Consider the following 14,361-nt stretch of genomic DNA (forward strand, 5'->3'; position numbering starts at 1 on the left):
ATCCAAAGTTTCATAATTTCCTTTCATAATTCCTGGAAACAACTCCTTTTGGAACCAGTAATAGGTCAAATAAAGCACAGATATCAGGGTTAATATCTGTAAAAAAAAAAAATTAAAAAGTTTTTTTGTTTTGTTTTTTTACCAGATAGCTGAACATGCAAAACTGTCAATTTTGGCAACAAGTGAGAATAGAATTCAACATATTTCTGTAGAAGAGATTACAAGATACGAATAATTAAGATTACAACTACTTGGATTTACGTAGAGCACTTTGTTCCTATGGAACTGCTTATGAGTGAATCAGAATAACTATCTCAGAACTTTTCCTGTATTTTTTGTATAATTGGAACTAAATTATTGTTATTTTCAGGAATGTTTTGACAAAATAATCACAGAACCATGAGATAAAGCATTACCGTGTTTTGTGGTAGCATTTCCATTCAAATGTTACAGCTTAATTTATACCGCATATCCCAACGTTAAAAACATTCATCAAAGTTATTTTCTAAGTATGAAAAAAGTTGTTCGAAAGGAACATTTTTACAATATAAAATATGGAAGTTATTTTAAATTGTTAGTGTGTGCTACTGGAGCCTTTACATTTGATTAGAACTAGAGCAAGATGTTATCACCGCTCAGATTAAAACCTGCTCTGTTATTCATTTAAAAGTGATTTATACTTGCTGCACTGACACACCTAGAAATGTTTTGTAGTTCTGTTGCAGAGATGTAGTATATGTGTGTAGTAGCTGTGGTGGCAGTAGTGATGATTGTAGTTTGCTTTTGTAGTTTGTGGAAGTAGAATGCAGTAATGTGATAATTCATAATGATATTATAAGTTTAGTAGTGTAGAATAGCACAGTTGTAACCATATACAAATTGTCTCAATATTTTTCTCTGATAGTCTCCCTTTTTTTTTTTCTAACTCACTGTATCCTATTTCTCTCTGCTTTTTCCCACCTTTACCTCTTATTCTGACCATCCCTCATCTGTAACTTTCCTCCAACTCACATCCTACTTGCCTCTCTTCTTCATTAACCCTCCCTCGTCATCCTGCTCCACTTCTTCTTTACTTTTCATTTTTACCTTTATTCACTTCCAACACTTTATACACTTTTGTCCACCCACCATTTATTTTCTCCACCCTTCCCTTACATCAATCCTTTCATTTGGCTTCAACTCCTCTCTCCCTCCCTCCCTCTCTCTCTCCCTTCCCTCTCTCTCCCTCTCTTTTCCTCCCTCTCTCTCTCCCCCTTCCCTCTCTCTCTCCCTCTCTCTCTCTCCCTCTCTCTCTCTCTCACCTCTCTCCCTCCCTCCCTCTCTGTCTCCCTTCCCTCTCTCTCTCTCCCTCTCTCCCTCTCTCTTCCTCCCTCTCCCTCTCTCTTCCTCCCTCTCTCTCTCCCTTCCCTCTCTCTCTCTCTCCCTCTCTCTCCCTCCCTCTCTCTCTCTCCCTCCCTCTCTCTCCCTCCCTCTCTCTCTCTCTCTCTCTCTCTCCCTCCCTCTCTGTCTCCCTTCCCTCTCTCTCTCTCTCTCTCCCTCCCTCCCTCTCTCCCTCCCTCCCTCTCTGTCTCCCTTCCCTCTCTCTCTCCCCTCTCTCTCTCTCTCTCTCTCTCCCTCTCTCTTCCTCCCTCTCTCTCTCTCCCTCTCTCTCTCCCTTCCCTCGCTCCCTCTCTCTCTCCCTCTCTCTCTCTCTCCCTCTCTCCTCTCTCCCTCTCTCTCTCTCCCTCTCTCTTCCTCCCTCTCTCTCTCTCTCTCTCCCTCTCTCTCTCTCTCTCTCTCTCCCTCCCTCCCTCTCTCTCTCCCTCTCTCTCTCCCTCTCTCTCTCTCTCTCTCTCTCTCCCTCTCTCTCCTCTCTCTCTCTCTCTCTCTCTCTCTCTCTCTCTCTCCCTCTCCCTCTCTCTTCCTCCCTCTCTCTCTCTCTCCCTCTCTCTTCCTCCCTCTCTCCCTCTCTCTTCCTCCCTCTCTCTTCCTCCCTCTCTCTCCCTCTCTCTTCCTCGCTCTCTCTCTCTCTCTCTCTCCCTCCCTCTCTCTCTCCCTCCCTCTCTGTCTCCCTTCCCTCTCTCTCCCTCCCTCTCTCTCTCTCCCTCCCTCTCTCTCCCTCTCTCTTCCTCCCTCTCTCTCTCTCCCTCTCTCTCTCCCTTCCCTCGCTCCCTCTCTCTTCCTCCCTCTCTCTCTCTCTCCCTCTCTCTTCCTCCCTCTCTCCCTCTCTCTCTCCTCTCTCTCTTCCTCTCTCTCTCTCCCTCTCTCTTCCTCGCCCTCTCTCTCTCCCTCTCTCCCTGCTGCCCCTCTCTTCAGGACAAGTCGTCCCAGGCTCTGAGCCTGTCCAACGTGGCCGGGGTCTTCTACATCCTTGTGGGCGGCCTTGGTCTGGCCATGCTGGTGGCCCTGGTTGAGTTCTGCTACAAGTCACGGGCCGAAGCCAAGCGCATGAAGGTGGACCTTAGCCCCCCCCACTGCCCCAGCCCCTCCCCCAGCACCCAGAATCTAGCCACTTATAGGGAGGGGTACAACGTGTACGGCTCCGAGGGGGTCAAGATATAGGGGTAGGATTTAGAGGCTCCCATATAGGTGGGGTAATGGTGGTGTTGATCATGGTGATGGTGCTGTAGATTTTGTATTGTTGAGGCTGTCGCAGCAGCCCCACGCAACCGTGTTGTTCTTCATGTGGTGATGAGGATGTGGTCAAGCATTGTGGAACCAATGTACCTTTTTATGTTTTGTGAAAGCTTATTTTGGCCGTTTGTTTATTTATTTATTGGCCCAATATTTTCTTAGATTTTTGGGTTAAAATTTGGTTTGTGTTTTCTCATGGCCATTTCACCCCGGGCTAGATTGGGGTTTGTGTGACTACAGATTTGGTTCCATCGTCTTTGGCTGCAGATGATGATGATGATGATGGTGGTGATGATGACAGTGATGGTGATGCTCTTGGCTAATGACGTGACTAGGCACCTGCATTATAATTTTAGTTCATTGTTACCAACATATTGACAAAGCACGGATGCACAACTCCAATGTTGCATAAATTCATATTTATTTGAATTATGGACATTTTTATTTTCCGTTAATCTGCTAATTCTTCTTTCAATTAAGTGATTCTTTACGATCCACTTTTTTAAATAGATAAATGTTCTTGTTAATTCACAAATAAAAACAATTACAGTTTTAATTTTAATACTACTATACACTGCTCTTCTAGATGCAAACAAAAAGGGAACATACTGATGTATCGGTTCTAACAATATTAGACATACTAGACAAGCTCAAAGCTTAAAAACAATTTGATCAGTCATATGTTTCAGTATTTTCTTGGCTAAATTATGATAAGGTTTCAGGGATAGTCTATTTTGGTATTTCACTATCTTGAGAGCAATAGTTTGTTCATGGTGGTCCTCATTAAAATCAGTGACTGCTTCTAGCTACAAATTAATAAGCTACGTTGTGGACACCAATTATCGTGAATTTGGGTCTCACTTCGAATTTTTAATCCACAATGTGATAGATATCTAATAAAGAAAAATATTATTAAGATATTTCTATGTAGGTGGATGTCCAGCCTTTCACCACAATTTCTTAGAACTAGACTTTTCAATCACCCCTCTGGCACCACTGCAATGCCAGAAAAACATATGGGTGAAGAAGGTTGTGAAATGGGCACGAACTCTGTTCTTAAGGACAGTTCAAACTGATTTAAGAAAACGTCTGGTCTTCTGACAGCTCGAGCAAAGTTTCTGCTGCATAACATCACTTGAAATACTGATTTAGTCTTGTCTATTCATGTGCCATGTACATTGTATAATCAGCAAAGTAACAAATGAAATGGCAAGGCAAATTTTTACCCAGCAGTGTTTTTTAATTGCTTTACATTTTTGTTGGATGTTATTCAACCAAGATATTTGCCAATTGATTCGCAGTATAGTCAGTTTAAATGAATTATTGTTAAAACATTTAACTAATCTTTACTTTCACCTTCCTAATCTTGTTCTCATCTCATTCAGTTGACTCAGTAATAACAAAGAAGGCGGTCAGGTGTGGTCATAGTTGTGCATTTATTCTTATTTTATACGCAAATGCAGAGCAGGACTAGTAGTATTTGCAAAATACATATGAATTTAATTTACCAACAACCAACCAGGGTAAAAAAAATAATAATATGTGCCTCGTATCTACAGTTAGTTTATCCCCTCTAAACTGACCTTTCTGAGGTCCGGTGACTAGTCGTCAACCTTGTTCATTATCCATATCCTTTAGTTTGTCATCCATAAAAAGGAGTTGTGCACCCCTGCTGCAGACGGTCCAAACAGCCAATTTAACTTATTCCAGCCCTGACAACTTCAAAACAGCCCAGTTACTTACTTAATGTTAATGCAGAGGAATTATTGATGAAGCAAACACTTCATATAGAACGGCTACTTAGTGATGTTGTTGCAAAAACATGACTCATGTTTACTGATGTAAAAGAGCAATTAACTGAAGTGATTGGATACACTGAGCTTCATTTTATTGGTCTGCTTAGCAAACTATTCAGAGGCAGTATAAATTCATATCTGACGATGACCTTGAGATAAGTGGCAGGATAAATGCCCAGGACGCAAAGATAAAGACCGCTCAATGCAGGACATTAAGTGTTGCCTATTATGCCAATTTTAGATTAACTATAAAGTTTGCCAAAGATATAACATTTTGAGAGTGGACTCTTTTGGACCCCACTCAAAAGCAATAACGCAGATGTTAACAGCAATTGACACCATAATTCTAGTTTGTTATTCACCAACCAGATAAGCTTCAAACTACATCAATACCACTCAAAATGTCTTGAAAATTATAGGTTCCTTGAAAATTCCATGTGTCCTTTTTCAATTCAGCATGACAGCAATTATAAAAATAGAAAAAGAGAGACTTTTGTCCCACTTTTTGGTAGTTTACTAAACTGTTGGCAGTTTATAAATGCAGAAAAATAGGATGAAGTATTATTTTGACATCCTACAATTGATGAACATAAATTTACTTTGACAAGACTGTATGATTGCCTTTCATTTATGTATTATTTCAGAAATCAATGTTGAAACTGAACCAAATTTTATTTTCTGGAATTATTTCTCGAGTTTGTTCTTTCTAGACGGTCGATGCTTTCTTTGTAATATCCTTTGACTAAAGTTATAGCAGAGTGATTTTAAGAAGTCTCCCCCATTACGGCACTGACAACTCCCACTGAACTTAAATGTTTTCAAGAATGTACACACATCAGTCTGAAAGGGAAGCTTTTTGGCTGTCACGGAGATATGGCTTTCATCCAGACAGCAGCAGCACAAACTTTACTGAAACATCACAGAGTAGCCTGTCTGTGTGAAGTGTCACCCGACTCTGAGCAGTATAGTCAGTCACTCCCTCTCTATAAATCTGAAACCTTAAAAGAAAAATCACTCCTTCATGTTTTCCTTTTGTCTTTTTCAAAGTCCTCACCTTCCCAATCCTATCCTTTCAAATCCACACCTGAATCTCCCAGATTACTCAAACCCAGAACCCAGAAGTGCATGGTCACCTATGAAATGCAGATGTCTACAACCCAAACCCTCTTGTCTATTATGTACATGTTGATTGTTGCCTGCTTTGCTTCTGGTTACTACTGTACTGTATGTTACTGTTGCATTTGCAGAGTGTGGTAGCCTTTTAGCGAGATTTGAATGTGTAGTTTAGGGTGCATTCACACCGTGTTCGTTTTAAGTAATTTGATTAAAGTCTAGAGCTTATCTGCTGTTCAAACTAACAGCCCCCTTTCCGAAAAAAGGTGCACACTGTGGAAAATGTAAATAATAACAGAATGCGATGATTTCCAAATCATGTTAACCCATATTTAATTGAATTTAATATTCATATGATTGAATTGAAAAATATATGCTCATTTTGAATTTGATGGCATAAACTTGTTACAAAAAGTTGGGCAAGGGACAACAAAAGACTGGAAAAGTTGTGCAATGCTAAAAAACACCTGATTGAACATCTCACAACTAATTGTGTTAATTGGTAACAGGTCATTAAGATGATTGGTTATAAGAAGAGCTTCCCACAGAGGCAGTCTCTCAGCAGTTAAAATAGGGAGGGGTTCACCACTCTGTGAAAGGCAGTGTGGGCAAATAGTGCAACAGACTAAGAATAATGTTCCTCAATGTAAAATTACAAAGAATCATTCACGCTGAACAATATATACAGGTTTTAGAACAATGTATGTTGCCAGCCAGGCAATGTTTTTTTTTTTTTCAGGGAAGGTCTTGCTTATTTCAGCAAAACAATGTCAAACCACATCCTGCTCGTATTACAACAGCATGGCTCCATAGTAGAAGAGTCCAGGTTTTAGCACATTAAGAAATAAAATTATGACAAAGAAGACCATGAGCTGTTGAGAAGCTGAAATCCTATATTAGGAAAGAATGGGACAACATTTCACTTTAAAATTCCAGCAACTGGCCACCTCACTTCCCAAACATTTACAGTGTTGTTAAAAGATAATGCAGCACGGTGGTAAACATGCCTTACATTTGCTATTCATCACATTCTGTTATTATTTACATTTTATGCAGCGTCTTAATGTTTTGGAAAGAGGGTTGTATTATCATTTATTAATGTGCTGATAATATTTATAAGTAATAAGTAGATTTTTTTTCAGGTTTAAAAATAGTAAAAACAAAAATCCAAACAACAATTTTTAAAAGCCCTGGGTAGTATCTTTAGGTTGCTTGTTTGTTCCTGATAAAGTCTTTAATCCAAAGACATTCATTTGATAATAATAATAATAATAATAGTAATAATGAAAATACATATTTATAACATAACATATCGATAATCCTCAATTCCTTTTTAGATTTTTTTTTTTTTGCTTAAAAAATTACTGTTGTTGATTAACTTGATATTGAACTAATCCATTATTTGATTGCTTCAGCACTAGTTTTCTTATACAATCATATTAACCTTAAAAAAGCACAAAAATGCTCAAATCGAAACTTTCTCAGTAACATTTAACCTATTTGTGTGATTGTGCCCTCAGACATTTGTATATGTTAGTGTACTTGTGTGTAGTGTTTGTACAGGCACAAGCATGTGTGTTTTTGTGCATGTGTTTGTATAGAAACTTCGATGTCTTTATGCGAGTTTTTGCATTTGTTAAACAGTTTCTATGTCTATGAGATGACTTTTTTTTTTTAAACAGCATCTCCACTCTGCTATCTCCACCCCTTTCTCTTGTCCGCCCCACCGTGTCTCCTCATATAGCTGTCTTTTTCTGAAGCCATGCGGAACAAGGCCCGTCTGTCCATCACAGGAAGTGTAGGGGAGAATGGCCGCGTCCTGACGCCAGACTGCCCCAAAGCTGTGCATGCTGGCCACGCCTCTCTCCGACACCCCGGCCTTGCAGTGGTCTCCTCTGGACTGCCCTGAAAACCAAAAACACCTGCCGTGCCTTAACGACACACAAACATACAGACTTTGACAAGGACACAAATACACACTTACACAGAATTACAAACATACCATTCTCACACACACACCCACACATGATTATATTACAGAAACTCCAGTACAAATACTCTGATATAGAGATATACATTTTTACACACTTGAATACACAAACACACACTCAGCGTCTTCATCTTACGTTCCTGCTGCCACTGACTTATTTTACAAGAGACAAATGAAGTACAGCTGTGGAGTGAACGGTGTAAAAAAAAAAAAAAAGAGCAAAGGACAGCTATGACGTCACACTTTCCTGCAGCATTCATTTTTTATTTTCTGGGAGGACACCATTGTGATATCATCAAACCAACAGGAAAGCCAGCACAGATTTACATGAACTGAAGTATGAGCTGTGAACATGACCACAAAACTGATCATGATGATGATAGTGATAAAGATGATGACCACAGCTAACGGTGAGGGAAAAAAAAAAGAGACAGCCAAACAACTCTGTTCCTGCTTTGTCTTCATTGGACAACCTTGGCTAATAAGCCACACCCCTTGACAACGCCTTACTAAGACTACAAACATTGTTTTCATCATCATCATCATCATCATCATGGTCATCATCATCTTAACTTGCCTGCAAAGACTGAGTGCCAGGTAATATAACCCTTAGAAGACCAGAAAACTGTAAAGCTTGAAGGTTTGGACTGTGCAAACCCGCTACTTTGCCGTGGACTGTTCAAACGAATGAAAATGCTTTCTTACTACGCATACAGAATGATTTCTCGCCCTGAACCAGTGAGATAATCAGCCAATATAGAACAGAAGTAACCTCCAAACACTTGTGGCTGACCACAGCCATAAAACACACATGGGTTTGTAAAACAAAAACATAGTACTTAATGAAGTCCTTCATCAACAGCATCATCATGACAGTAAAAATGCTAAATAGAAAAGTGATGATTAGTTTTCGAGGAGTGGCAAAGGTGAGATTTAAGCTGTATATTCAGTGATGAAAATTTAAAAAAATAAAAAACACATGGGCAGATCTCAAATGGCTCCCTAAACAAAGTGCTTCTCAACCTGAACACTGGGACCTCACCTAAGTATACATGAAAAATGATGGAGGAAATGAGAATAAATGCAGTGTTTAAAATATGTGTAATAAAACCTTTGAAATTTAGGAACAAATTCAGAATCCAGGTACTCTTGAAAAAATCATCAAAATGGCCCGGCAACCGAAAAGACAAATCAAAGTTCATCTCTCTTTGCAGGTTTGCCCGCCGTGGGGCAAGTCGAGTGGCGAACCATTTGTGTCATTGGCTGTGATAAGGTTGAGAAACACAGGTCTATGCTGGCTGTGCTTCATTTGACTCGAACTATAAAAGGCCTACCGGTATATTTTCCGATTTCTCTAAGAGTGTAGACTGTAATGGGCAGTTTGGTTGTCATTTGAGATCCTCAGTCTTTTCCAGTGGCCGAGGAAAGGTACCACATCAGAAAGCTTGCTTTTTAAAACTGTTGTAAATAACTGCGTAGCAAAACAGAAGTCACCTGTCTGTTTTAATCATCTTAGATAACAATTCATTGCAATAATGAATATAAAAGAAAATGACACTACTTGTAATTAAGATAAAATCTTTTTTTATAAATCTACATATTATATATAATACAAATAAATATATATCTATACGTCTATAGAGAGCTATAGAAAACATTGATCACTGATTGTCAGAGGCCATGGCATACATTCTGTTATATGGCTGTTTTTTGATAACTTGAGAATATTAATATGCCACAGTCTTTGTGTGTCCTACTCAACACTGAATGTCCATCTGGCACTCACACGGACACAGACATAGAAACGCACACACGTTCATTGTTGCATACACAGGGTCAGCTCAGAGTGATCCCTCCAGCACCATTAGTTATTCACCACTTTTCCTCGTCTGATAGTGTCTTTACCTCCAGATCTTCTCTTTGTGGGCTGCAAAGGGCCCTGAAACAATGTGTAGATGCCAGTATTCATGACTGCAACCCACACACTGACGATACATTTAGGTAGACCTCTAGAGAGGAAGGGCCAATGTGATTGCTGTACTATTGAGAAATAATACTGTCTGACATTTCAAGAGTGTAGCATTTGTGTTCATTTCATATCGCCTCTGGGCGTTTCGTTATCTGCCCTCTCACCGGATAGGAGATTCAAAGCCGACACGGGTTCAAACTGAACAGGGTTTGCACATGAATCAATCTTACAAAAAAAAAAAAAAAATCTGTTATGTACTGTGGCCGCTTGATTTGGGTCATCTATTGAAGCCTAGGGGATAGGCATTAATATCTGATTAATATCTTGGGACACAACAAAAAAAATATTTTTATGGGTTGACATTAGTGCAGTTCTTTTGTTGTATTACAACTTAAGCATGATGGTGATACTTGCACAGGGATTGTGTCATAATACACTCTGATACTGTATGTGAGAATGAAATGTTTCTGTGTGATACTGTTCCGTCCTCCCCTGCGCTCTCGGTTCCTCCGCTAACATTTTCTGTTATGTTTGTCCCACCCTGCCTCCCACCCCTCAAATCTTAATTGTTCCTTCTCTTGTTTTGTCTTCCCCTCTCTAAGCTCCTCTCCTACTGTACGACAGAAATCTCTGTACATAGTGCATATCAGTGATGACAAAAGACATTATTTTCTGCCCTGATACGCAGCAAGATAATAAGATGGAGATGGATTGAGAACTTGAGACACCGGTTGACAATCTGAGTTTCCTCGAGCTCTTTGTTCTGGACATTGCATACCTTTTGCATCGTAACCTGCTAAAACTCACACAAATACCTCATCATGTATTAGTCCTGCATCAAATATATTCTAGTCAAACTCAACAGACAAAAGCATAAATAGAAAGTTATATCTTAACAAGAACTTTAAACAGCTCATTCGAAACAACACTTTATGGCTGGAATAAACAAGGCAGACAATATCCAAACTCTTCCTCTCCGCACAGGGGATCAGTACAGCAGTACTGCGCCAATCCAGCATGAGAAAACTGTGGAAATAGAGTGTTTCTCCCGATGATCCATTTGGGAGGAGATAGTTATCGCTGATCGAACTATCACCAGACCAGACACACCAGGCCGTTAAGATGTACATGATACTGTTGTTTGTTTTATTGCCACCTCCAGCACATAAGATTTCATGCGTAGACGGCAGAAAGCAAACTGCTGGGCTGCCAACACTCTGGCTTTAACACTCTGTTTCTTTCTTCCTTTATTTCTTTCTTTCCATTGGGTTTCTTTTTCTAGTAAAACATCAATGCTGAATATGCTCTCGCTCTTTGTGGTCATTTATCCACTGATTTTCTTCCTGTACTGTGTAAAGCAAACAGCTTGTGGGCCTTGTTTACAGCCAAATCATGGAAGGAATGTTATTTATTTTAACCCTCGTGTTGTCGTTGGATCAAAATGACCCGCAGCTGTGTTCAACCAAGTTCTATTTTATTTTCATATTTTTTTGGGATCATTGGTGACAAGGAGGCTGTGAGGGTTTCTTTAAAGAATGATGACCAATGATCCCAAAAAATATAAAAATATAGAAATAAAATAGAACTTGATTGAACACAGCTGCGGGTCATTTTGACCCAAGGACAACACGAGGGACATTCAATGGATAACTCGTCTCATTTTATTTATTTTAACAATTTAGGGTCCACAAAGATACAAGGCTTTGTATGCAGCGCACATGGGTAACTACTGTAAAAAGCCTTTCTAAACTGAACATAAAAGAGCAGTCAGTGTGTAGAAAGGTTTGGTCTCTTACTGGAATGCCAACTAAAGCAGACAGCTATGACTTTACTAGTAATGGCCTCAATGGATAAAACCGACTTATGCTGTTACACAAATATAAGAGAATCTTTTGTTTCCACTCCAAAAACTGGTATTCAGGAAGGTTAAGCAGTGATAAAACTTGGTAATCAATAATGTAGAAATGAGATCAGAGGTAGTCTGACAGCTGTACTGCTGCAAGGTACCTACATTTATTGAACACGAAGGAAGTCAAAGTGTTACACAGGTCTTTTACAGACAAAAACTCTTCAGCCATGCTCGATCTGCGAATACACCAAGTCCTCAATATGTGAATACAGTTACAGAAATAGAATAATTGATGAAAAAATGACCATCATATCTCAAATGCTCTAGGTGCAAGTATAAAACATCTCCCTGGCGTAACACCGGTCTGTCATCAACACACATTGCAGAATTTATGTGAGAAAAGGAGAAAAATATTTCGCAAGTACTGATATAAATGTGCTCTTGTAGCAACGACAGTGTCACAGTAGACCTTAAAGCCAGAACGTACAGTTGAGTAATTAACAAAACTAAAAGTATAGCCATGCCAGACTTCCTGTGGAGCTGTACTCGGGGCTGGCACACCAACGCCGTGGGCTAAATGTTAATCAGTAAGATTATGACAGCATGGCTAAAATTGATATCAGCCTAGTTGATCTTGTTTATTGTTGTTGTTGGCAACACAGCAAGAATTCAAATCAATAACTCTGGCTTTGAGATGTCTTCAAGGACAGCTGGATTTGTAACCCTCATTTTCTGTGTATCTGTTCTGTGCGTGTGTGAAGCCTGTGTTGCACAGTCTGCTGTTGTAGATCAGATGTTACCGGGTTCAAAATTCCCTGCTGTGATTTTGTCATTTGGGCTCCTCTTTTCAATCCTTGGGGATGTAACCCTTCTAATGCAGAGCCATCACTGACAAGCATTTCCCATTATTTCCCATCTCGCTCTCACAGACACGCACACACGCGCACTCACGCACCCACACCCCCCATGCTGGGTTATTACTGACAAGTATTTCCCATTTACCCTGAGATGCAGCAAAATAACAGTTTTGGGGAGGTTCAGCCAACCTTTTAACCTTACACCTTCATGTGCACATACACATATGTACACACACACACACACACACACACACACACACACACACACACACACACACACACACACACACACACACACACACACACACACCCTTACCCCTTCAATCTGCCTCTTTTATCATCACCACAGAGGGAGAGCAGCCTTTTCACCTTTTTATTTTCTTTGGCTCGATTCATCTCATTTTCATCAGCCTCTGTGTTTCCTTCTCTCAGATCTGCATTACCCCCCTTCTGCTCAGCCCCTCTTCATTTCTTCTCTGTTCGCTCTCTCTATGCCTCTGCTCCTTCTCTTATCCTCCCTCATCCTGTCATACTTCATTTCTCTAGTTTTGCATCCTGCACTCATGGGAATCCATCTCCAGCCCTAATTTAGCCTCCACAACCCCTCTCCCATCATGACCACCTCCCCTGCACTCTCCATTTCTTTGAGACGTCTCTCATGATCGGATAGAAAATTTAATTCCAGCACTCTCAGCGCATACAAGCAGCTCATCCCTGTGCTTCTCTGTTGTTGTTCTTGTTGTTGCTGTTGCCGCTGTTGCTGTTGCTGCTGCAGCTATGGTCTATTTATTTCAAGTCCGTTGAGAAGTCTGGTTACTATAGAATACATACAGACTAGTCAATCAGATACAATATGAGATGACAGCAAATGAACATGCAGCTGGGATTCTTCAGTTGATTTATTACAAATATAATTTTCTGAGTGATTGAAGAATAAATCAAACAATAAAATTGTTATTCAATTAATGGCATTTGGAAAATATGACTAAATATTTTCAGCTTAGATTCAAGAGTGAATCAAATGGAACTGATTAAAAGTTGATTACAAAAACAAAGAATTTGTTTCTGAATGATTATCCCAACTCCATTCACTCACAGGGAAAAAGTTAATCACCACCAAATATTCCTCCACCCTGTGATGAATATATTTGACAATACTAAACATAAATTAAGAGTCAGAGTGAGTGCTGACCTTCAGGCTCAGGTCATATTAGATACAAGTAAAAGTCACAAACTCTTCATCTGCAAATTTCCGAGGACATTGTCGAGAGGCTGACAAAGGAGGACTTGACTTTAGAAATCTTTTTTTGAAGCTAGGTGCAAAAATCAGTGTAATGTGCTTTTTTTTTAAAGTTCTTATAAGGCCCCTTAAATCCAGAGCCGAAAGAACCCAACAGTTTTATTTTTTTTCTGCTGAAAGTGATGAATTTGCTAAACGTTTTAATGGCAAGATCGCAACATTTACCCCATTTCATTTAATTTTCCTAACAGGGATGACAGTAATACGTAAAGTAGGCCATAATAAGTAAATGTAAAAATTAATACAATATCAGAAAGGAAATAGTGTAGCGTTTTTATCTTCCTCTGCTCTGGCCGTGTCTTGGATAAACACACGTAGTGTGGACAGCCGTCAGTTAAATCGCTGCCTCGAGCGCTGAGGGACTCTATCAATACAGTGAATTTTCAGAGTTCTAAATCCAGAGAGAGCTAAAGAACCTTTTCATATAAAGCTTTTATCTTACTGGCAGACAAGAGTATAACCCTGGGACAGAAAAATAAACTTGTTTTTGGGATTTCATCTCTGCTTGTGAATGTGTGTTTATGTGTGTGTGTGAGCTCAGATGATTTTAGAGCTTCAAAGAGGCCTCACTTATGAATTTAAGTGCTTGAACTGTATGTTTTATTTCTTCTGTTTAGTTTGTTGGCTCTGGTTTTGCGGTAAAAAAAATGTGTAACTACGCTTCCATGCTACTGAGACACAGATAAACATTTTAAGTGAAAAGCAAAAAAAAAATTAAACACGAGTGTCACCAGGTTACATCAGTTTGAGAAAAAAATCCTCAAAAGCTGGATCTTTAGAGATTCAGGGTTTGCGTGGCCCATCGGTGCCAAAAGGGATTTTTAACGCCTGTCTCTTTTATTAGCCTACGCTGATCTGGGAACCGCTGATGAGC

At 39.6% G+C, this 14,361-nt stretch overlaps 1 protein-coding gene across 4 annotated transcripts in view; it reads left to right on the forward strand.

Annotated features, from left to right (window-relative positions):
• The window catches only part of gria4a (glutamate receptor, ionotropic, AMPA 4a), a 102,042-nt gene extending 91,261 nt beyond the window's left edge, over positions 1-10,781 (forward strand). For 2 of the 4 annotated variants that reach the window (XM_069689065.1, XM_069689035.1), the window contains exons 17-18: positions 2,296-2,433; positions 7,267-10,781. In XM_069689065.1, coding sequence (XP_069545166.1) covers positions 2,296-2,433; positions 7,267-7,431 — 303 coding nt within the window. In that variant the 3' untranslated portion in view covers positions 7,432-10,781. Of the gene's footprint in view, positions 1-2,295; positions 2,544-7,266 lie in introns of all 4 variants that reach the window. The other 2 variants (XM_069689046.1, XM_069689055.1) reach the window with 1 other exon arrangement.
• The last annotated feature ends 3,580 nt before the right edge of the window (positions 10,782-14,361 follow it).

The sequence above is a fragment of the Brachyistius frenatus genome, unplaced genomic scaffold (assembly GCF_029030835.1).
Source record: "Brachyistius frenatus isolate BFR_SWC_R1_liver_20210118 unplaced genomic scaffold, ASM2903083v1 Contig_1, whole genome shotgun sequence".
Taxonomy (NCBI): Eukaryota; Metazoa; Chordata; class Actinopteri; family Embiotocidae; genus Brachyistius; species Brachyistius frenatus.